This window comes from Oncorhynchus clarkii, chromosome 10 (assembly GCF_045791955.1).
Source record: "Oncorhynchus clarkii lewisi isolate Uvic-CL-2024 chromosome 10, UVic_Ocla_1.0, whole genome shotgun sequence".
In the NCBI taxonomy this organism is placed as follows: Eukaryota; Metazoa; Chordata; class Actinopteri; order Salmoniformes; family Salmonidae; genus Oncorhynchus; species Oncorhynchus clarkii.
The window spans coordinates 18,800,942-18,825,435 of record NC_092156.1 but is presented as its reverse complement, the minus strand read 5'-3'; the positions used below and the strand labels follow the sequence as shown (position 1 = coordinate 18,825,435).

Sequence of the window (24,494 nt, the reverse complement as noted above, 5' to 3'; positions counted from 1 at the left end):
GAATTAATTTTATCCTAGACATCAACATTTGTATTTCCTTCTGTACCTGCATACTTATTCTCAACCCCACGGTACACCACAATGATATGAAATGAATTGTAGACCGGTGAGCGTGGTACCAACACACATGAGTAAAGTACAACTGTTATTTGTGCCTTTCTCAGTTCCCATTTCATTTTTTACAGAGTGAGGTACAAGGTCACTATGGGTACCAGCTCCTCATCATACGCCCCCAAGACAGTCTACCTAGATGTGGATGGGAAAATGCAGAAGGTGAGTGAGACCAGCGATCTGTATATAATGACAAGATGCTCATGTTCCAAAGGCGGGGAGGCAGGCGACAAGCTTAGGTCCCAAATAAGCTCATAAAAACACAATGGGCTTATTTTTGACAGATTTTGGCAAGAGTGAAACCTCTTGCCTCTTCCTCTTTGGTAAGACTGAGTGACACAACTTATGATCCTGGTACACCAGCTGCCATTATCAGTTCATTACAGCTGATATAATGCAAATAATATCAACAACAATGACATGCATGTTTTTAAGGAATTATATAACACTTTATAAGGAGGAGCTTTAAGTAGTGTAACTGAATCATAGGTATTGAAGGGATGGATGCTTGAGGTACATCAATTATATTAATTTGTAATTGTCATGAATGAGGATGGAAAGAAAGTTGAAGGAAAATGTGTTTTATGTTTGACGTTGATTGCATTAGCGGATTTTTAGATGTAGTAAATGTGAAGTAGTTTGAAGGATAGAGCTTACAACTCAAACCACTTGAACTCTCTCTGCCTTACATGTGACCACCTTGTGTTCATCTCCTGTGAAAGTATGGGGGCTTTGGTCAGGTCAAGAGATGCCGAGATAAGACACAGGTGATTCACAGGTGGTTGTGACACAAAGGCAGGTGTAACACCTGGAGTGAACATGCTGTCATCGTTATTGATATTCATTGTATTGATTTCAGTTGTTAGGAGTTTACGGGTTATAAATAACATCATTACTTGAGTAGTATTATTTATCTTCAGTATCCCTGAAATACAGTACCAAGGCACTATTAAGTATGAAGATATGCAGTTTGATCAACATCAGTACTATTTGTATCTTTAAATGTTCTTGCCTCTGTTTTTAGGTGATTTTCAGTCGATACTGCAGCCCCTGTGACATCCGAGAACTGCTGTGTTCTTCCTCTAACATAGCCAGGTCAGTGGCACCTCACTGCCCTTTTTCACTCAAACACAAACGCATCTTAATTTGAGCCAGTTTGCTACAGCAGGAAAATAATCCTGCAGCAACAGAAAATGTGGATTATAATTAATGGACATTTTGGTTGGGGTTGATACATTTTTTGTAAGGGGAAATAAAGTCTAAAATTTCAAAGTGGAAATTACAAACGTCAGAAGCCTTTTTAATCCTCAAATACACTAGTTTTACATTTCGTCTATTGCAGGAAAATTCTCCTGCAACAGGGTGGTCAAATTAAGATCATACATCTGTACACCCTTATGTCCTGCACTTATCAACAATGTTAAATCAATATGCCAACTGTCTAACATTACTTATTATGCTAAAACTCTTGAGTTTGCATTATGGATCTCCTCGACTTTGAAGTTTGCATTGTCTGTCCTCAGCTTCAAAGTGTTTTTTTTTACTTACCATTTCCCTTTTCCCCACTTAACATGATGCAGCCTACAATACTTTGATGTATTTAATACTTTGTGTAATACTTTGATTTGTCCTCAGAAATACTGCTATAAGGCTGGTGGACTCGGAGGGAGCGCTGGTCTCCATCGATCCCACAATGCCTACCAACACCCCAAAGTAATGACTCGTGTTTTTGGAAACACTATTTTTTACAGTCCGTTGTTTGACCTGGTATTTATTCAGACAATACATTGTGAATAGGTAATAAGCTTATATCAGTCATTGGTTTGGTGTAGACATGGTAGCAGAAAGTATACATTATTACCATATAATTTCCTACAATATATACACTACAGTGCAAAAGTTTGGGGTCACTTAGAAATGTCCTTTTTTTTAAAGAAAAGTTTGAGAAACAGACGCCTCACAAGTCCTCAACTGGCAGATTCATTAAACAGTGAAGAGGTGACTCTGGGATGCGGGCCTTCTAGACAGTGTTCCTCTGTTCAGTGTCTGTGTTCTTTTGCCCATCTTAATCTTTTCTTTTTATTGGCCAGTCTGAGATATGGCGTCATCCTTGCAACTCTGCCTAGATGGCCAGCATACCGGAGTCGCCTCTTCGATGTTGAGACTGGTGTTTTGCGGGTACTATTTAATGAAGCTGCCAGTTGATGACTAGTGAGGCCTCTCAAACTAGACACTTTAATGTACTTGTCCTCTTGCTCAGTTGTGCACCGGGGCATCCCACTCCTCTTTCTATTCTGGTTAGAGCCAATTTGCTCTGTTCTGTGAAGGGAGTAGTACACAGCGTTGTACGAGATCTTCAGTTTCTTGGCAATTTCTCACATGGAATAGTCTTCATTTCTCAGAACAAGAATAGACTGACGAGTTTCAGAAGAAAGTTCTTTGTTTCTGGCCATTTTGAGCCTGTAATCGAACCCACAAATGCTGATGCTCCAGATACTCAACTAGTCTAAAGAAGGCCCGTTTTATTGCTTCTTTAATCAGAACAACAGTTTTCAGCTGTGCTAACATAATTGCAAAAGGGTTTTCTAATGATAAATTAGCCTTTTAAAATTATACATTTAGATTAGCTAACACAATGTGCCATTGGAACACAGGAGTGATGGTTGCTGATAATGGGCCTCTGTACACCTAATGTAGATATTCCGTTAAAAGAAACAGGTGTTTCCAGCTACAATAGTCATTTGCAACATTAACAATGTCTACACTGTATTTCTGATCAGTTTGATGTTATTTTAATGGACAAAAAAAATGATTTTCTTTCACAAACATTTCAAGTGACCCCAAACTTTTGAACGGTAGTGTATATACAGTGCCTTGCGAAAGTATTCGGCCCCCTTGAACTTTGCGACCTTTTGCCACATTTCAGGCTTCAAACATAAAGATATAAAACTGTATTTTTTTGTGAAGAATCAACAACAAGTGGGACACAATCATGAAGTGGAACGACATTTATTGGATATTTCAAACTTTTTTAACAAATCAAAAACTGAAAAATTGGGCGTGCAAAATTATTCAGCCCCCTTAAGTTAATAATTTGTAGCGCCACCTTTTGCTGCGATTACAGCTGTAAGTCGCTTGGGGTATGTCTCTATCAGTTTTGCACATCGAGAGACTGAATTTTTTTCCCATTCCTCCTTGCAAAACAGCTCAAGCTCAGTGAGGTTGGATGGAGAGCATTTCACTTAAATTGGAGGGTGGGATACAAGCTGCAATTACTGTGGTTACTGAAATCTGTTGTTGTTTTGTCTCATCGCAGCTCCCAGTACAAGGTAATGCCTCAGTCGACTGGTCAGGTGGGAGGTACGCTACAATACGAAGCATTTGCGAATTCTATAATTTTCACAGTCACACATACAGTAATGGTAAACAGATAATACAGAAACAAAGTCAGAACCACCGATACATATTTTTCCTCCTTTCAGACAAAGAAGACATGTTCCAGAATGTTTTGTCTCAGGTGGCAGAGCAATTTAGCAGGTGATATACAAGTATTACATTTTTATATATTTTAGTCATTTAGCAGAAACTCTTATCCAGAGTGTTTTGTTTAGTATAGTTTATTTGATCAAGTTAGAAATGATATCTGAGAAAATATCTGTGGCCATCGCACCAATTTCTGGATTTGTGTCTCTTTTCATTCATCTGTTCAGTCTAATGTGTTGATTTGATTGATTTTCTTTGTAAGTCAAATTTTTAAGAATGCATATGTGTCCACTGTTGCCTAGGCTCACACAGATTTCTGCTCAATTAAAGGAGCTATGTTTTCCTCCATTTCTGTTTCAGGGCTTTTAGAATCAATGAGTTGAAGACAGAGGTGACCAATAGGCTTGCCATGTTGGAGAAGAGAGTGGAGTGTGAGTGATGGTGTTACTGTATTAACATTGGCACCACTGGCTTTAGTTTGTGGGAATATTCACACCTACACTGTATATACTTTTATATGCAATATAAAAATGGAATATATAAAAATAATATATCGGTTTTGTTGTGAAATATTTAATACTGTATACATTGACTCTCTGTTGCAGTAGAGGGGCTTAAAATGGTGGAGATTGAGAAGTGTAAGAACGACCTGAGGAAATTACGGGATGAGATGACCTCAAAGGGAGGAGGAAGGTCAGACAACTGCAAATTAACCAAATTATCATATCAGATAGTAGTAATAATAATAATGAATTAAACAGAATCCAGATGTACATGTCTACATTTACAACATTTAAGTTTAAAAGGTCAATGTTGGTGAGGTCAGTGTTGAAAAGAATATATAGAAGACACTCAAATCCGTGTTGATTCATTCAAAGGGCCTTTTAAGGGCCCAAAGTAACATATTGTTCAGTACATTTCCCTTTAAGGGGCAATCTGCAATTGCTACATCCATTTTTGGATTGTTAAATTAATGATATCCATTGATTCTGAAAGAGTATAACTTATAAATGCCTCATGAGCTAAGTTCAACTGTCCTACCCCATCAGATTCCAAAATATAAGCATGTTTTAATACCTTTTTTGTAAACAATGTAATTGTAAACAAACACTGTATACCCTCAAAACATGGTTCAAACCATAATTGTTTCCTCGTGGATAGTCAGATAGCTTTTGTTATTCTTTAAACTGCAGATTGTCTAATTAATACTGCATGTGTGGTCTATTATGATTCAAATAAGAGCCTCTTAAAATTGACTAAGCCATATGTTGCCCTTAAATCAGTGTTGATTGAAGGCCCATTACATGAATATGTTCTTATATATTCTTAACTTGTAGGCTTCCGCCCTTCTGTTTTCCCCAATATTGCTTCTTATTATTAGAGTGACTTGTGGTTGCAAATATAGCTTCACAGAGGACGGCAAGAAACTCTCCCCAAGACGAGACGTTCCAAATTACCCAAAGGTAAACAGTTAAAGCATAATAACCAGTACACCTTTTGTTAATTGTGAATAAATGACTTCCATTACTCTTTGCACTATGTCTACAGTATACTCTATCCCAGGAGACCATAGAAGCTCTGAAGAAACCTACATTTGATGTTTGGCTTTGGGAGCACAATGAGGTTGGGGATATTTCATGTAGCCTAATTTGGGCAAATATGCATTGCATGTATGTATAAATGTATTTTTATCTGACAAATGATTATTCTTGCTTTGGTACTTTTCCAAGGCAATCTATAAAGATAGCTAATCAGCGTCTTAGTCCCAATTGCTATGTGTAGCATTAAACATATTCTGATAGTTCTCATTACTGTATTGTGTTTCCAATGTGGAGATGTTAAGCTGTCTGGAGTACATGTATCATGATCTGGGCCTGGTGAAGGAATTTAATATGAACCCCATCACACTGAAACGATGGCTGGTGAGTTAGATCCACACTTGTGAAACCCCTATCTTTACCCATGTAGTCATTAGCCTCGATTTCCATTCTTTATCTCGTGAAAATAAAAATATGTACACTATTAAAAAAGGCTTGATTTCTTGTTTGTAAGATGTTTGTTGCTTTGTGTTTCAGCTGGGAATCCAGGAGAATTACCGCAACAACCCGTTCCATAACTTCCGCCACTGCTTCTGTGTCAGTCAGATGATGTATGGAATGATCCACCTGTGCAACTTACAAGTGAGAACACACCTCATAGTGTGTGTGTGTGTGTGTGTGTGTGTGTGTGTGTGTGTGTGTGTGTGTGTGTGTGTGTGTGTGTCACTCTGACTCTAGCTGTGTTTCTCAGGAGAGGCTCTCCATGACTGACATGTGCATCCTCATGACAGCTGCCGTGTGTCACGACCTAGATCACCCAGGCTACAACAACACGTAGGTCACATTACATATACCTTTATATATATACAGTTGAAGGTTTACATACACTTAGGTTGGAGTCATTAAAACTTGTTTTTAAACCACTCCACAAATTTCTAACAAACCTATAGTTTTGGCAAGTCAGTTAGGACATCTACTTTGTGCATGAAACAAGTAATTTTTCCAGCAATTGTTTACAGACAGATTATTTCACTTATAATTCACTGTATCACAATTGCAGTGGGTCAGAAGTTTACATACACTAAGTTGACTGTGCCTTTAAACAGCTTGGAAATTCCAGAAAATTATGTCATGGCTTTAGAAGCTTCTGATATGCTAATTGACATAATTTGAGTCAGTTGGAAGTGTATCTGTGGATGTATTTCAAGGACTACCTTCCAACTCAGTGCCTCTTAGCTTGACATCATGGGAAAATCAGCCAAGACCTCAGGAAAAAAGGTGAGGTATCACATTTATCTGTACAAACAATAGTACGCAAGTAGAAACACCATGGTACCACGCAGCCGCCATACCACTCAGGAAGGAGACGCGTTCTGTCTCCTGGAGATGAACGGACTTTGGTTATGAAAAGCGCAAATCAATCCCAGAACAACAGCAAAGGACGTTGTGAAGATGCTGGAGGAAACAGATACAAAAGTATCTATATCAACAGTAAAATGAGTCCTATATCGACATAACCTGAAAGTCCTCTCAACAAGGAAGAAACCACTGCTCCAAAACCGCCATAAAAAGCCAGATTACGGTTTGCAACTGCACATGGGGACATATCGTACTTTTTGGAGAAATGTCCTCTGGTCTGATGAAACAAAAATAGAACTGTTTGGCCATAATGACCATCGTTATGTTTGGAGGAAAAAGGGGGAGGCTTGCAAGCTGAAGAACACCATCCCAACTGTGAAGCACGGGGTGGCAGCATCATGTTGTGGGGGTGCTTTGCTGCAGGAGAGACTGGTGCACTTCACAAAACAGATGGCATCATGAGGAACGACAATTATCAGTCAGGAAGTTAAAGCACGGTCGCAAATGGGTCTTCCAAATGGACAATGACCCCAAGCATACTTCCAAAGTTATGGCTAAAGGACAACAAAGTCAAGGTATTGGAGAGGCCATCACAAGCCCTGACCTCAAACCTATAGAACATTTGTGGGCAGAACTGAAAAAGCGTGTGAGAGCAAGGAGGCCTACAAACCTGACTCAGTTACACCAGCTCTGTCAGGAGGAATGGGCCAAAATTCACCCAACTTATTGTGGGAAGCTTGTGGAAGGCTTCCCAAAATGCTTTACCCAAGTTAAACAATTTAAAGGCAATGCTACCAAATACTAATTGAGTGTATGTAAACTTCCGACCCACTAGGAATGTGATGAAATAAATAAAGCTGAAATAAATCATTCTCTCTACTATTATTCTGACATTTCGCATTCTTCAAATAAAGTGGTGATCGTAACTGATCTAAGACAGGAAATGTTTACTAGGATTACATGTCAGGAGTTGTGAAAAACTGAGTTTAAATGTATTTGGCTAAAGTGTATGTTCCGTCTTCAACTGTGTGTGTGTGTGTGTGTGTGTGTGTGTGTGTGTGTGTGTGTGTGTGTGTGTGTGTGTGTGTGTGTGTGTATATATATATATATATATATATATATATATATATATATATATATATATACACACGCACACACAGTGGTGAGAAGTATTTGATACACTGCCGATTGTGCAGGTTTTCCTACTTACAAAGCATGTAGAGGTCTGTCATTTTTATCATAGGTATACTTCAACTGTGAGAGACGGAATCTAAAACAAAAATCCAGAAAATCACATTATGATTTTTAAGTAATTCATTTGCATTTTATTGCATGACATAAGTATTTGATCACCTACCAACCAGTACGAATTCCGGCTCTCACAGACCTGTTAGTTTTTCTTTAAGAAGCCCTCCTGTTCTCCACTCATTACCTGTATTAACTGCACCCGTTTGAACTCGTTACCTGTGTAAAAGACACCTGTCCACACACTCAATCAATAAGACTCCAACCTCTGCACAATGGCCAAGACCAAAAAGATGTGTAAGGACATCAGGGATAAAATTGTAGACCTGCACAAGGCTGGGATGGGCTACAGGACAATAGGCAAGCAGCTTGGTGAGAAGGCAACAACTGTTGGCGCAATTATTAGAAAATGGAAGAAGTTCAAGATGACGGTCAATCACCCTCGGTCTGGGGCTCCATGCAAGATCTCACCTCGTGGGGCATCAATGATCATGAGGAAAGTGAGGGATCAGCCCAGAACTACACGGCAGGACCTGGTCAATTACCTAAAGAGAGCTGGGACCACAGTCTCAAAGAAAACCATTAGTAACATACTACGCCGTCATGGATTAAAATCCTGCAGCGCACGCAAGGTCCCCCTGCTCAAGCCAGCGCTTGTCCAGGCCCGTCTGAAGTTTGCCAATGACCATCTGGATGATCCAGAAGAGGAATGGGAGAAGGTCATGTGGTCTGATGAGACAAAAATAGAGCTCTTTGATCTAAACTCCACTCGCTGTGTTTGGAGGAAGAAGAAGGATGAGTACAACCCCAAGAACACCCTCCCAACCGTGAAGCATGGAGGTGGAAACATCATTCTTTGGGGATGCTTTTCTGCAAAGGGGACAGGACGACTGCACCATATTGTAGGGGAGGATGGATGGGGCCATGTATCGCGTGATCTTGGCCAACAACCTCCTTCCCTCAGTAAGAGCATTGAAGATGGGTCGTGGCTGGGTCTTCCAGCATGACAACGACCCGAAACACACAGCCAGGGCAACTAAGGAGTGGCTCCGTAAGAAGCATCTCAAGGTCCTGGAGTGGCCTAGCCAGTCTCCAGACCTGAACCCAATAGAAAGTCTTTGGAGGGAGCTGAAATTCCGTATTGCCCAGCGACAGCCCCGAAACGTGAAGGATCTGGAGAAGGTCTGTATGGAGGAGTGGGCCAAAATCCCTGCTGCAGTGTGTGCAAACCTGGTCAAGAACTACAGGAAACGTATGTTCTCTGTAATTGCCAACACAGGTTTCTGTATCAAATATTAAGTTCTGCTTTTCTGATGTATCAAATACTTATGTCACTTATGTCATAAAATGCAAATGAATTACTTAGAAAATCACGTATGATTTTGGGATTTTTGTTTTAGATACCGTCTCTCACAGTTGAAGTGTACCTATGATAAAAATTACAGACCTCTACATGCTTTGTAAGTAGGAAAATCGGCAGTGTATCAAATACTTGTTCTCCCCACTGTTTATGTCTATATATAGTACCAGTCAAAAGTTTGGATACACCTACTCATTCATGGGTTTTTCTTTATTTTTACTATTTTCTACATTGTAGCATAATAGTGAAGAAATAACACGTATGGAATCATGTAGTAACCAAAAAAATGTTAAACAAATCAAAGTATATTTTAGATTTGAGATTCTTCAAAGTAGCCACCCTTTGCCTTGATGCCAGCTTTGAACACTCTTGGCATTCTCTCAACCAGCTTCATGAGGTTGTCACCTGGAATGAATTGCAATTAACAGTTATGCCTTGTTAAAAGTTAATTTGTGGAATTTCTTTCCATCTTTATGAGTTTGAGCCAATCAGTTGTGTTGTGAGAAGGTAGGTGTGGCCCTATTTGGTCAATGACCAAGTCCATATTATGGCAAGAACAGCTCAAATAAGCAAAGAGAAACGTCAGTCCATCATTGATTGAAGACATGAAGGTCAGTCAATACGTAAAATGTGCAGTCGCAAAAACCATCAAGTGCTACGATGAAACTGACTCATGAGGACCGCCAAAGGAAAGGAAGACCCAGAGTTACCTCTGCTGCAGAGGATAAGTTCATTAGAGTTAACTGGCTCTCATGAGGACCGCCAAAGGAAAGGAAGACCCAGAGTTACCTCTGCTGCAGAGGATAAGTTCTTGGATAAGTTCTTCATTTTTGCAAATGTATAAAAAATCCATACAGAAATATCTAATTTACATAAGTATTCACAACCCTGAGTCAATATATGTTAGAATCACCTTTGGCAGCAATTACAGCTGCGAATCTGTCTCTAAGAGCTTTTGCACATGTAGATTGTACAATATTTGCACATCTATTATTTAAAAAATTCTTCAATTATGTTGATGCTCAGATTTGGGGAAGGGTGCCAGAACATGTCTGCAACATTAAGGTCCCCAACAATGCAGTGTCCTCCATCATTCTTAAATGGAAGAAGTTTGGAACCACCAAGACTCTTCCGAAAGCTGTCAGCCCAGCCAAACTGAGAAATCAGGGGAGAAGGGCCTTCTTCAGGGAGGTGACCAAGAACTGGATGGTCACTCTGACAGAGCTCTAGAGTTCATCTGTGGAGATGGAAGAACCTTCAAGGAGGACAACCATCTCTGCAGCACTCCACCAAGCAGGCCTTTATGGTAGAGTGGCCAGACGGAAGCCACTCCTCAGAAAAAGGCACATGACAGCCCGCTTAAAGTTTGTTTAAAGGCACCTAAAGACTCTGACTTTGAGAAATAAGATTCTCGGGTCTGACTAATTCTTTGGCCTGAATGCCAAGCGCCATGCTGTGGGAATGTTTTTCAGCGGCAGGAACTGGGAGTCTAGTCAGGATAGAGGCAAAGATGAACGGAGCAAAGTACAGAAAATCCTGGATGAAAACTTACTTACAATAAGAACAGCAATGATAACAATTAAACTTACTAAATAACAAAGGGGAGGAGGGAGAGGGGGACCTCAAACTGGAGCAAAGGTTCACCTTCCAACAGGACAACGATCCTCAGCACACTGCCAAGACAATGCAGGAGTGGCTTCGGGACATGTCTCTGAATGTCCTTGAGTGGCCCAGCTAGAGCCCGGAAACCGATTTAACATATCTGGAGAGATCTGAATATACTTGTGTGCTAATGCTATGTCCTGTGGCAGGTACCAGATTAACGCTCACACAGAGCTGGCGGTGCGCTACAACGACATCTCGCCCCTGGAGAACCATCACTGTGCCGTGGCCTTCCAGATCATCTCCATGCCAGAGTGTAACATCTTCGCCAACATAGAAACGGAGGCCTTCAAACACCTCAGACAGGTGAGGCACCAGGTTTCTCACAGCAAGGACCTCACTGCAATTTGAATAACAAAGCATTTGTGAAGTAGCATGTATTATAGTTCAGAAGCTAAAAATGGGGTTTAGCTAAGTTAGGATAACTATACACTGAGTGAACAAAACATTAGGAACACCTTCCTATTATTTAGTTGTACCCCCTTTTGTCCTCAGAACAGCCTCAATTCATCAGGCATGGGCTGTTCAAGTTGTCGAAAGCATTCCACAGGGATGCTGGCCCATGTTGACTCCAGTGCTTTCCACAGTTGTGTCATGTTGGCTGGATGTCTTTTGGGTGGTGGATCATTCTTGATACACACGGGAAACTGTTGAGCATGAAAAACCCAGCCGCGTTGCACTTCTTGACACATTCACACCGGTGCGCCTGGCATCTACTACCATACCCCGTTCAAAGGCACTTAAATATTTTTGTCATTCACCCTATGAATGGCACACACACACAATCATTGTCTCAATTGTCTCAAGGCTTAAAAATCCTTCTTTAACCTGTCTCCTCCCCTTCCTCTATACTGATTTGAAGTTTATTTAACAAGTGACTTTAATAAGGGATCATAGCTCATCTGGATTCACCTGGTCAGTCTAGGTCATGGAAAGAGCAGGTGTTCCTAATGTTTTGTACACTGTGTATAGCCTACCATGAATAGAAACCAACATTATTGTAAAATAAATGGTATTACACATCACCACCTAAACATAGGGATAGTTTCGCACAGAGGATGGCTTTTGTTTATGATTTTGGCCAGAATTGGTTTCTAGTGTAGTATAATGATATTATTTGCGACCTTGGCAGGCTATCATCACTCTCATCTTAGCCACAGATATGGCCAGACACGGTGAGATACTGGACTCCTTCAAGCAGAACGTGGACAACTTTGACTTCACCAACCACAAGCATGTGACATGTGTATGTATGCAATTACGTATATCCTCAAGTCAAGGTTGATATACAGCATGCGTTAAATCCGTTATGATTGAGGATTGTTGTTGCGTCTCTGTGCAGCTAAAGCTGGTGTTGATCAAGTGCTGTGACATTTCCAATGAGGTGAGACCCACGGAGGTGGCCGAGCCCTGGCTAGACTGCCTGCTGGAGGAATACTTTATGCAGGTGAGTTACTGCTTTTTTGAAAATGATTGTCAATTAACTCACCATTTATTTTAAATAATAACCGTAATTGTGAAGAAAAAGTATAGTCTTGACTAATCTCGGTCACAGAACAAAAATCGTGCAAATTAAGTTCTGGGGGGAGACAAGAGTAGCAAAGTCTCCACCTCTCCAAATGAAAACTCTCAGTTTCGGGCATGTCTATGGGACAAATGTCCCTTCCCCTTCCAAAATGTGAGAGCCTGTGAAATTCAGATTTGTCCAAACGATTAGTGACAAAACAGTTGTGTACTGGAACAAAGTTCTCATTAGTCGTTGAATCCCACAGTCTGTCAACAGATGTTACTACCATTTATGGTACGTGTATTTGTCAACGATAGATGTCCACGAGTCTTGACCAACCTTTAATGTTGCAAGGAAGTATTTTCACCTTAAAGATATTTACATTTCTTATCTCATGAAATCACACAAATCCTTGGTTTAACGCAAACTATATATGCATTTGCCAATGGGTGTGGGGAGGTGTGCCTCTTTCTTTCCAATGAGGAAAGAAGCAAATGTTCTGTATAGGCTTTCATTATCTGTTTTTGTGTTCAGAGTGACAGAGAGAAATCTGAGGGTCTCCCAGTAGCTCCGTTCATGGATCGGGACAAAGTGACCAAACCCACCGCTCAGATTGGCTTCATCAAATTTGTCCTCATTCCCATGTTTGAGACTGTTATGAAGGTGTGTTTCTGTTTCCGAGTGAGCCTGTGACTGAGATCGAGTGAGATTCAACAATCCAAAATGTTTGCCAACAAAAATGGATGCTATAACACTGTGGGGCGGTTTCCTGGACAGGGGTTCAAACTTTAGAACCCAGTTCCTACATTTGAATATAAAAATAGATTTTATCAAACCAAACTATGCTACATTTTATCTCTGGGACCCTCAGGGTGACAAATCAGAGCAAGATTACTGAATGTAAGTACATTATTTACCTTCAGAGGTGAATGTATCAAACCAGTTGCCGTGATACTAGTTTTTTGCTGTTGTGCACTCTCCTCAAACAATAGCATAGTATTTTTTCACTGTAATAGCAACTGTAAATTGGACAGTGCAGTTAGATTAAGAAGAATTTAAGCTTCCTGCCCATGTAAGACATGTCTATGTCCTGGGAAATGTTCTTGTTACTTACAACAACATGCTAATCACATTAGCGCACATTAGCTCAACCTTCCCGGTAGAGGTTAATCTATGGATGTAAATCAGTGGTGGCAGGTGACTTAAAAAAAATGTTTGTAGGATAATGGATGAAAACTATTTTGGGACAAAAAGCTAATGGGATGACAAACTTTCATGTTCTGAGCCACTCTTAAATGACTACATCTAAATGTGTGTCCTAGCTTTTTCCCCAGATTGAGGAGATTATGGTGCAGCCTTTGCGGGATTCTCGAGACCACTATGAAGAACTTAAACAGATTGACGATGCCATGACTGAGGTAAAACCCTTCTCCTCACACCTCGTTGACCTCAAGAATCGAGGTCAATTTCATTTACATTGTATGTTAAAAATAAATGGAACAAACATGGAATACATTATGGCTGACTCATTATACAGACTCTTGAGAAGAAAAAAACAATAGAGAACATGGGCATTTGTAGTTAAAATTGTGTTTAATTATTTTCCTGAATTGACTGAAGTTAAGCTGAATGTGTCATGGCCATTGAAAATGGGGGTCCTTTTATAAATTTGTTTGCTGAAAATACAAAATAAATGTTTCTTCAATGCATAATTAACTCAAAGATATCGAATTTGGCCATCAGTTCCCCCTTGAAAAAATTAAGTGCATGACACCTCTGCCTCATCATTGCTTTCCTTTTATTGTGTGTAGATGCGGTATGTCCTGTTACAAGGCACTACTACAGCAGCGTAGTGATGATAATAACTGGCTCAGGGGTGAAGTTTCCCCTATGTGCAGATCGAGACTCAGCTTCCTCAAACCTAACCTTAGCACTAGTGGGGAAACTTTTAAACTGACCCAAGATCAGCGGCTAGGGGTAACTTCACCCAATAACTGTGGCCTTGGTCCTTAGACTATCTACCAGCTTTATTACTCTATAAAATCCCTCCACCGCCATCTTGTGTTAACATAAAGGTGTCTTTTGTTCTACAAGGCACAGAAGAAAAAAACTGAGAGCAAGTCATTAGGAGGAAAGAAGAAATAAGCTTTTCCTGCAAACTCATTGGTGCCTTGTAAGTTTAAACGTTAGATAGATGTGACGTGCCCTCCTCTTTCACTCTCTGACCAAACTTTATCCCACTAATGATGTAGTTTACATTTATCCCAACATGAACAGGATATTTAGAGGGGGACCTGATCCTAAATTAACACTTCTACTCTGAGACATGCAGCCCATACAGCATTGGTAGGCTCTAGACTGGTTTCAATAGTAAGTGTCATGTGCCATCTAGTGGTCATACCAGTATTACCATATGGTTTATTAGGCTTCAGATTAAATAAATGTATGAACTTCACAGGCTTGTGAAAGTGCAAAGGGATTTTGATGCTGCTTTACAATAAATATTGAGGGTCTTATTCTGCTGACATGATGATCGATGCTTGACATCCATTTGACAAATAAACATTCTCGCTCTTATCCATAATAATCTTGTCAGGTAAACCAGAGTAGGCACATTTGCTATTGAACTGAACTTTTTTTTTTTTTACAAAACTATCAGTAGAGTTTCAAAATGCAATGGAAACCCATTGAACTTCAGATTTTTATTCGCTACATGAAAATGGCTTTTTGTGTCACCACGGAAAGCCAAAACCCCTGCTCATGCAAACCTGGTGATTAGATGGCCCTGTGTAGATTATATTTTCAACCAGAAACTAACACTGATGTATGTTTTTCCAATGAGGAAACCAATGTTTGTTTATTCAGCTCTTGTACAATATGATACACAACAAATGTAATTTTGACTGCACTGGGCCTTTAAATCAACTCATGTTACATAGCAGTATTGCTGATTTATCATATGATTGATATTGTTATGACATTCTATAAAAGGTCAAGCTTTTATACTAACTATTTTAGAAGGCATATTGACATGGCTGTTCTATTGTAGAGAAGTGTGTGTGTGTGTGTGTGTGTGTGTGTGTAATAGGTCTACCTCACCCCACCCCTCTCTTTTGACACCTAGTTCTGTGTGACCTTTGGTACTATCTCCAGCAGTTGCATATTATGCAATCTTTTCCACTTATCCTGTTCTCCTCATTTGACCCTTGACCTGAAGTAGAAATAATCCAGGATCACAACTCTGTAGGCTGAGATCTGTTGTGTCCTAATCATGTACTTTCCTCCCCCTTGAATTTAATGTTTTGATATGTCAGCGGTGGCTGGTGTCACTTTAACTCGAAGGACATGTTCATTGTAATGGCTAACATTCCATTCAAGCCATTGCTATGAGCCGTCTTCCCTTTACCAACCTCCACTGTTAAATGTATTATCTGTATATTAATCGGCCTTTGAATAAGATCCCATTGATGGATGGCTATGTCGATAACACCTCACTTTACAATGTAGATCTTCTGTTGTTCATAATGATAGTCTTATCACACAATAACCCTCGTTCCCAATTAACTGGTTATGCCCACCTCTGTTTTCTGGCTTTAGAGACCTCGGATGGTGTTTTCATTCCGAGGGGGGAGCAAGGCGTCTGCCTGAGCCTGAGCAACCGTCTTGGCTTGGTTTTAGCCATAGAAAGGGAGACTCCTCCCCTAATACCACAACTTCCTGTAGTTATATAGTTATGTAGCCAGCCCAGGCAAGTAGGGTGGAGAAAAATACAAATTAACCAATCAGCACCTTCCCTCTCTCCTTAGCCCCTCCCAACATAAAGTGAGAAGAGGAGAGAAGACGGCAGTGATATTGTTTGACCTTATGGGTGGCAACACTGGGGCTGGTTTTGTTTCTTCTTGTTACTTTTGCACAAGGTTTTCTTTTGGTAGAGAAGGATGAAACATTTAGGAACAAATATGAAGAGATTGTGTCTTCTAAATTAGTATGCGAGGTAGGTTAAATAATAGTATTTATAATATGGATAGTATTTACAATGGGCTTTTCATTGTATGGGGCTAACGTGTACTGTACCTCAGCCACCTTATGGGAATTTTAAAGACAAAGTTGGAGATTAGGGACATATAGCAGGTCGGAAGTATTTTAAGTTAGCCAGTTTTGTAGAAACCACTACATGATTTACAGTGAAGGGACAAATACATTTCTACCAGTGTATATTTTGACACGTGCGTGTATGACTTTGCATATCAAATAAAATTGCAATACTTATTGGCCGATCATCTCGAAGATGTCTTTATTTTAAACTTGCGTCTCCTGAGAAACTGGAGAGGTCAGTGTGTGACAACTATTACACTACATTTTATTTCTCCACCTGCTGGTTATTTGGGACACCTTTTCCGTTCTGAGGCCTAACTAAGACCTTTTTTCACACTAGTTTTCCTCTTTAAAAGAAGTTATCCATCATTATCAACCTGGTCTCTCATATATACTATACACACAAACACCCAGAAGCAATAGCCAGCTGCAAAACATTCACAATGCGGAGTGATATAACATCACAACTTTATATATCAGGGATCAGCAACTAGATTAAGCGGTGGGATGTTTTTCTTCTTGAGAGATGTTCAGGGGGCCAGAACATAAATACAAATAATTATGCAGACTGAAAATTGACCTCAAGAAGCCCAAAAAATATAACATTTGACTAAAACATCATTTCAAACCTTGCTTAAATTTGTATACCATCACATAAATCCAATCAATATCTAATTAAATGGTATTTGTCACATGCTTCGTAAACAACAGGTGTAGACTAACAATGCAGAAAGAAAGAAAAATAGAGAAATAATAGAATTAAAAAATGACACTAAATAGTAAAAGTTATAATAATATACAATGAGTAACGATAACTTGGCTTAACACTGTAGTGTTTTCACGATACCAACCTTGTATTAATGATACAATACCAGGCCAAAGAAATAATAGAAAAGTAACAACACTTAATGATATGCTATGAGTAATGATAACGTCGCTCGCTATACACTCACTATATCTCTTTATTATGCGTAGGAATACTTCGTAACAGATTTCCAAAATTAAAATGACTGGTAGTTGATTTGCTGGTGTTTTTAGTCTTTTATGTCCAACAATTAATTGTTTTTTTTAAACCCTTTATTTTGTTTATTGTTTTTTATGCACAGAAAACTTGAGGTGCCACATACAATTACCTGGGGGCTGCTCGTTGGGGAACCCTGCTCTATATGATGATGATAATTGCACTACTATGAAGAATCTGTGAAACAGATTTCAGGTTGTTCTGTCACCGTCCTGGTCGGCCTCGTCAATGTGGAAGACCTAGCCATTGAGGGCGGAGGAGAAGGCGGAGGCCAGGCGCTGGGCCTGGCAGTGCAATGTCTTCTTCGCCTTGCTGTCAGCATCAAGATGACCGGCTCTGAGGGCTGGGCCGTCTGGAGGTGCCTCCCCAGGTGGATTGTACTCCTCAGAGTGCTGGCTGGGGAACACCTTTGTTACACTCTCCATCTCCCTGAGTAAGTCATCTCGCTGCCAGTAAGGCCATCAGAAGGCCAGCAGAAGCCACAGCAAGGATCAACGCTCGCACATTATCTATTTGACCATCATTCCATACACCTAAAGCTGAGTTCAGAGACCTTCTGAGTAAATCTAGACCAATCTCAACTAGCCGGTTTAGATTTTGGAACACTGGAACCTGTTCACATAGAAAATCAGACAAAATCCAAAACTGATCAATCCACATGTTCAATCTTTCTAAACTGAAAAATCAATATTTTACTGTGGATATAGATACTTTTGTACCCGTTTCCTCCAGCATCTTCAAAAAGTATTTTGCTGTTGTTCTGAGATTGATTTGCACTTTTCACACCAAAGTACGTTAATCTCTAGGAGACAGAACGCGTCTCCTTCCTGAGAGGTATGACGGCTGCGTGGTCCCATGGTGTTTATACTTACTTACTATTGTTTGTACAGGTGTTTGGAAATTGCTCCCAAGGATGAACCAGACTTGAGGAGGTCTACAATTGTTTTTCTGAGGTCTTGGCTGATTTATTTTGATTTCCCCATGATGTCAAGCAAAGAGGCACTGAATTTGTAGGTAGGCCTTGAAATACATCCACAGGTATACCTCCAATTGACTATTGCAATCTCCATAGAAAAACAAAGGGCGGTAGAATGTCCTTACTGAAGAGCTTAGTGACTTTCAACGTCATAGGATGCCACATTTTGTCAAATTTCTGCCCTGCTAGAGCTTCCCCGGTCAACTGTAAGTGATGTTATTGTGAAGTGAAAATACCTAGGAGCAACAACGGCTCAGCTACGAAATAGTAAGCCACACAAAGTCACAGAACGGGACCGGCTAGTGCTGAAGCGCATGGCGCGTAAAAATTGTCTGTCCTTGGTTGCAACAATCACTACTGAGTTCCAAACTGCCTCTGGAAGCAATGTCAGCTCAATAACTGTTCCTCAGGAGCTTCATGTAATGGGTTCCCATGGCCAAGCAGTCGCACACAAGCCTAAGATCACAATGCGCAATGCCAGCGTTGGCTGGAGTGGTGTAAAGCTTGCCGCCATTTGACTCTGGAGCAGTGGAAATGCATTCTCTGGAGTGATGAATCATGCTTCGCCATCTGTCAGTCCAGACGACAAATCTGCGTTTGCGGATGCCAGGAGAATGCTACTTGCCCGAATGCATTGTGCCAACTGTGAAGTTTTGTAGAGGAAAAATAATGGTCTGGGGCTGTTTTCATGGTTCGGGATAGGCCCCTTAGTTCCAGTGAAGGGAAATCTTAACGCTACAGCATACAATCACATTCTAGACGATTCTGTGCTTCCAACTTTGTGGCAATAGTTCAGGAAGGCTTTTTCCTGTTTCTGCATGACAATGCCCTTGTGCACAAAGTGAGGTCCATACAACAATGGTTTGTTGAGATTGGTGTGGAAGAACTTGATTGGCCTGCACAGTGCCCTGACCCATCGAACACTTTTGGGATTAATTGGAACGCTGACTGCGAGCCACACAAAGTCACAAACCTAATCTGGCCTAATCTCCCAACATCAGTGCCCAACCTCATGTAATGCTCTTGTGGCTGAATAGAAGAAAGTCCTCGCAGCAATGTTCCAACATCTAGTGGAAAGCCTTCCTAGAAGAGTGGAGGCTGATATAGCAGCGAAGGGGGACCAACTCCATATTAATGCCCATGATTTTGGAATGAGATGTTCGACGATCAGGTGTCTGTATACTTTTGGTAATGTAGTGTATCTACCTTTATCGGTCCAGTAACCCAGCACATTGTAAATATGTTACTGGAACTGACCCTGTATACAGTATGCTTGCTTACTTTATGGTGTTCTTATTTTTATATCTTGTGTGTTTTTGGTTCTACCTTGTTATTTTTAGTATTACATTGTTATTGATTACTGCATTGTTGTAGTTAGAGCTTGCAAGAAAGGCATTTCACTCTACTTGTGCATGTGACATTAAAACTAGAATTGTACTGTGGAAATTTACACTGCACATTTTATGAATGGAAAACTCATGTTATCGTATTCATTTTTGTTTTCAATTTGTGTAATCCGTTAATTCTAACTCTAAATAAAGCTTGTTTTTTATGTGACCAATTTTTTATTATTAGATTTTCAGTCAAGTGTGCAGGTACAGTACATGATTATTGGATTTTATCCTCAATGTAATTTATCGTCAGCATAAACATCATTTCAAATTGCTAAAAGCCATTCTGATCCATATTCATCCTCTTGGGAATCCCTTTCGTAAGAGATTTCTCAACCTTCTTTCTAAGGTTTTCATATTTCAATTTGGACTATATTGCATAAGAGGCTTTTTATTTTGGCATTGAACTTTTGCACATTTCCTCCCTGCTTGACAAGAGACGCCAAGCAGTCGAGCAGTCACTTGACTGAGCCATGATGGGGGTTTGGATGTCTCAACTCTCTGACTTGATTTACGACTCAAATGCCACTTAGTTCAGCATTATACATACGGAAGGTAAAATGTCTACAGCAGAATGTCCTCGTTAAAACTGAGTCTCAAAGAAGATTGAGGAAATTAAGTAACCTACTGCAAACTCATAGACACAGTATTATGTTACTTTCAGCAAACCCCCCTGGATAGCTAATCTGTTTGGTCAACAAAGCAGTGACAAATCACTCCTCAATCCTTCTGCTCAGCTCCCCTGAAATACCACCCTGCCTGAAATTAAATGTATTTAAACTGCAACTGTCACATTCAAAAAAATGCTTGAACTCTCCAATGAGTTCAGGGAATTTGAGTAGCCGTGTCTCCGTTACGCTCAGCCAAATATTGATGACCGATGTTCAGATCAAGTGACACATTCTTGTTGTTCCCTTATTTGGGAATGGTGTTACGCCAATGAAGTGTGTGTGTGCCCATTTGATGGGAAGTTTTAAAAGATTTCAAAAAGGTAATAGATAGTATAATCAAATAAATATTATTTGTCACATGCTTCGTAAACAACACATGTAGATTAAGTTGAGTCTATGGGGGCGCTATTTCATTATTGGATAAAAAAAACGTGCCCGTTTTAAGCGCAATATTTTGTCACGAAAAGATGCTCGACTATGCATATAATTGACAGCTTTGGAAAGAAAACAGTCGACGTTTGACGTTTGACGTTTCCAAAACTGCAAAGATATTATCTGTGAGTGCCACAGAACTCATGCTACAGGCGAAACCAAGATGAAACTTCAAACAGGAAATGAGCAGAATTTCTGAAGCTCTGTTTTCCATTGTCTCCTTATATGGCTGTGAATGAACGAGCCTGCCCTTTCTGTCGTTTCTTCAAGATGTCTGCAGCATTGTGACGTATTTGTAGGCATATCATTGGAAGATTGGCCATAAGAGACTACATTTTCCAGGGGTCCGCCCGGTGTCCTTTGTCTAAATTGGTGCGTAATCTTCAGGTGTGGGCATTTTCTCCTGGGATTCAGGAGAGAAAGCACACTTCCACAAACGATATATCATCGAAGAGATATGTGAAAAACACCTTGAGGATTGGTTCTAAACAACGTTTGCCATGTTTCAGTCGATATTATGGAGTTAATTTGGAAAAAAGTTCGGCGTTTTGATGACTGGATTTTCGGGTTTTTTTGGTAGCCAAACGTGACGCACCAAACGGAGCGATTTCTCCTAAACAAATAATCTTTCAGGAAAAACTGATCATTTGCTATCTAACAGAGTCTCCTCATTGAAAACATCTGAAGTTCTTCAAAGGTAAATGATTTTATTTGAATGCTTTTCTGGTTTTTGTGAAAATGTTGCCTGCTGAATGCTAACGCTAACGCTAAATGCTACGCTAGCTAGCTACTGTTACACAAATTATTGTTTTCCTATGGTTGAGAAGCATATTTTGAAAATCTGAGATGACAGTGTTGTTAACAAAAGGCTAAGCTTGAGAGCTAGCATATTTATTTCATTTCATTTGCGATTTTCATGAATAGTTAACGTTGCGTTATGGTTATGAGCTTGAGGCTGTATTCACGATCCCGGATCCGGGATGGCTAAGTGCTAGAGGCTAAGAGTGAAATGCTTACTTTACTGGCCCTTCCAAACAATGCAGAGAGAAAAAGTATGAAAAGATAATACCTTCATTGTAGAATAATCAAACAAATTGAGATTTACCAATGTACTTACAAAGTTTGAAAGATTATTGCATTTTAAACTCATTGAGGAAAATGTTGTGATGCAATAAAAGTATTAAAAAAAATGAAAGACTAACAATCACTCTTCACATCTGCTGCAGTAGATAGCTGATGTATGGTGAACGTACTGGAACCAAATAGTTGCTTTGCGTCACCCAGGTGCCAAGACTAAATCAAAAATAGGTAGCAAAATTATCACTGGTCAGTTACCCCGATACAATACATTTCTTTAAAAAATACTGGTTTATTGAGAACACACCGGGAAAAAACAACCTCTTCCAATTCAAGGCCCTCACTGCTAACCTAGCGAATTTGCAGTCTACTGCACTCAAGGCTTGCCTAGCCTTCATCAGAGGAGAGACCTAGAGAGCCCGTACTCGACAAACACCATCTGGTCCTATTAAGCTGTACCTCAGGAGTGGAAGGATACCAACATTGTCGCCATTTTCAAATGAAAGGTGCAAAGCAGACTGTGGAAAAAGCAGGAGTCTCATCTCAGTTGCTGGCAAAGCATGTCATCCTGTTCCTCACCGCAGTCATTCTCAATCAATTAATGTAATGTATTTGTAAACACCCTTTTTACATCAGCAGATGCTAAGCTACAGGACTGTTTTGCTAGCACAGACTGGAATATGTTCCGGGACTCCACCAATGGAATTGAGGAGTAAAGGACATCTGTTATTGTCTTCATCAATAAGTGCATCGATGATGTCGTCCCCACAGTGACTGTACATACATACCCCAACCAGAAGCCATGGATTACAGGCAGCATCTGCACTGAGCTAAAGGGTAGAGCTGCCGCTTTCAAGGAGCAGGACTCTAACCCGGAAGCTTATAAGAAATCCCGCTATGCCCTCTGTAGGAACGGTAACCTCATGAGAGCAAGTTTCATCATAGTGCTTGATGCTTTTTGGCGACTTCACTTGAAGAAACTTTCAAAGTTCTTGAATTTTTCCGGATTGACTGACCTTCATGTGGACTGACGTTTCTCTTTGCTTATTTGAGCTGTTCTTGCCATAATATAGACTCAGTCTTTTACCAAATAGGGCTATCTCTGTATACCACCCCTAACTTGTCACAACACAACTGATTGGCTCAAAAGCATTAAGAAGGAAATACATTCCAGAAATGAACTTTTAACAAGGCACACTTGTTAATTGAAATGCATTCCAGCTGACTACCTCATGAAGCTGGTTGAGAGAATGCCAAGAGGGTGCAAAGCTGTCATCAAGGCAAAGGGTGGATGATTTGTTTAACACTTTTTTGGTTACTGCATGATTCCATATGTGTTATTTGATAGTGTTGATATCTTCACTATTATTAGACAATGTAGAAAATAGTTGTTGTTTTTTAAACCATTGTTGTGGAAGAATCAGAATTTGTTGGTAACATATGTAAGATGTTTTATATTCATCAAATGTGTGTAAATTACTTCTCATCAAGAATGTTATTTTTGTATAATACTGTGGCAGGGTTTGCAGTATCTGTTCTATGTCAAGACTAAGTTGCATGGGCCGCAGAGAGGGGAGAGGTCAAAGTATCATCATGTGTAAACATATCTCTTGGCTCCACAATGCCTGTGTGCCAGTCAGTGTGTCTCTGTGATCTTGTCAAGATAGGATTGGTTGTATTTAGAATTGGTTGTATCTAAATGACAATTTGATATATGCCTGTTGATATGGAGGGTTGGTTTATGGTTCTGGGGTTTGAGAAAGGAGACAAAGCTGAACGATTTATTATGCCGATGCTGTCTTATCCTGTGTGTGTGTCTTTGCTATAAAGGACCTCATTTGAAATGTGGAAGGGGCTCTCAGAGAATTCATGGTTAGACACTGAATGGCCTGAGAGTCACAGGATTGTGATAGAGCTCATATAATTAAAAGATGCATTGTGTCAAGAAGCAGTGCAGCTTGGCAGGGTCGTGTTTCGGAGGACGCGTGGCTCTCTTGTTAAAGGTTCATGTAGGCAAAACTATGCTCTGAACTTGAAACCAACATGTTGGAGTAGGCTGCCTGATTTCCTCAAGCTTGGTTTACATTAAGTTGCTGTTAAACATGTGTAATAACACTGTAATTACAAAACATGTCTTACCAAATCATACCAATTTAATGTTTTTTTTTGGGGGGGGGGGGGGGGGGGGGGGGGGGGGCAGATTTAAGTTGACCTCTCCTTTGCTTGGCATGATCTGTGTCCTAGAAAGGTTTGGTCAAGCTCCATATTTACTTTCCCTACACTTAGGATAACAATTGGGCAATTTGGTCTAAGAACAGATCATTCATTGGGGTATTTGATTAGAATATAATAGAATACTTTCAGCATGCCCATGATTGATGGATTTACTGAAATGTATTATTGTGCAAACTATTCTATTGGATCTGTTAGTTAATTTGTTATGTAACAGATCGTGTCCTTGTCGCCTCTCGGGGAGTATTGTTTGTGGAATTATATTTTTGTAAGTTTTGGGAGCCCGCAATTGTCACCTATATGCTTTCAGCGCACTTGCTTGGCTACACAATCA

The 24,494-nt window shown here is 40.0% G+C and overlaps 1 protein-coding gene across 1 annotated transcript; it reads left to right on the top strand.

Annotated features, from left to right (window-relative positions):
* Positions 1 to 204: 204 nt before the first annotated feature.
* LOC139419455 (phosphodiesterase 9ab) lies at positions 205 to 14,410 on the top strand. Its single transcript, XM_071169403.1, has 18 exons — positions 205 to 273; positions 1,136 to 1,206; positions 1,747 to 1,824; positions 3,428 to 3,471; positions 3,594 to 3,648; positions 3,955 to 4,025; positions 4,200 to 4,287; positions 5,000 to 5,057; positions 5,143 to 5,217; positions 5,430 to 5,516; positions 5,670 to 5,774; positions 5,884 to 5,966; positions 10,908 to 11,064; positions 11,891 to 12,004; positions 12,101 to 12,205; positions 12,800 to 12,928; positions 13,588 to 13,683; positions 14,360 to 14,410. The coding sequence occupies exons 1-18, from the start codon at positions 205 to 207 to the stop codon at positions 14,408 to 14,410; spliced, it is 1,536 nt and encodes a 511-aa protein (XP_071025504.1).
* Positions 14,411 to 24,494: the final 10,084 nt, after the last annotated feature.

What these genes read in the sequence shown, in the direction of transcription:
- LOC139419455 (XM_071169403.1), top strand. Translation starts at nt 205, where the DNA reads ATGGGTACCAGCTCCTCATCATACGCCCCCAAGACAGTCTACCTAGAT. An exon ending in TCTTCCTCTAACATAGCCAG is followed by an intron (nt 1,207 to 1,746) that starts GTCAGTGGCACC and finishes ATTTGTCCTCAG; the next exon opens with AAATACTGCTATAAGGCTGG. An exon ending in TCCACCTGTGCAACTTACAA is followed by an intron (nt 5,775 to 5,883) that starts GTGAGAACACAC and finishes TGTGTTTCTCAG; the next exon opens with GAGAGGCTCTCCATGACTGA.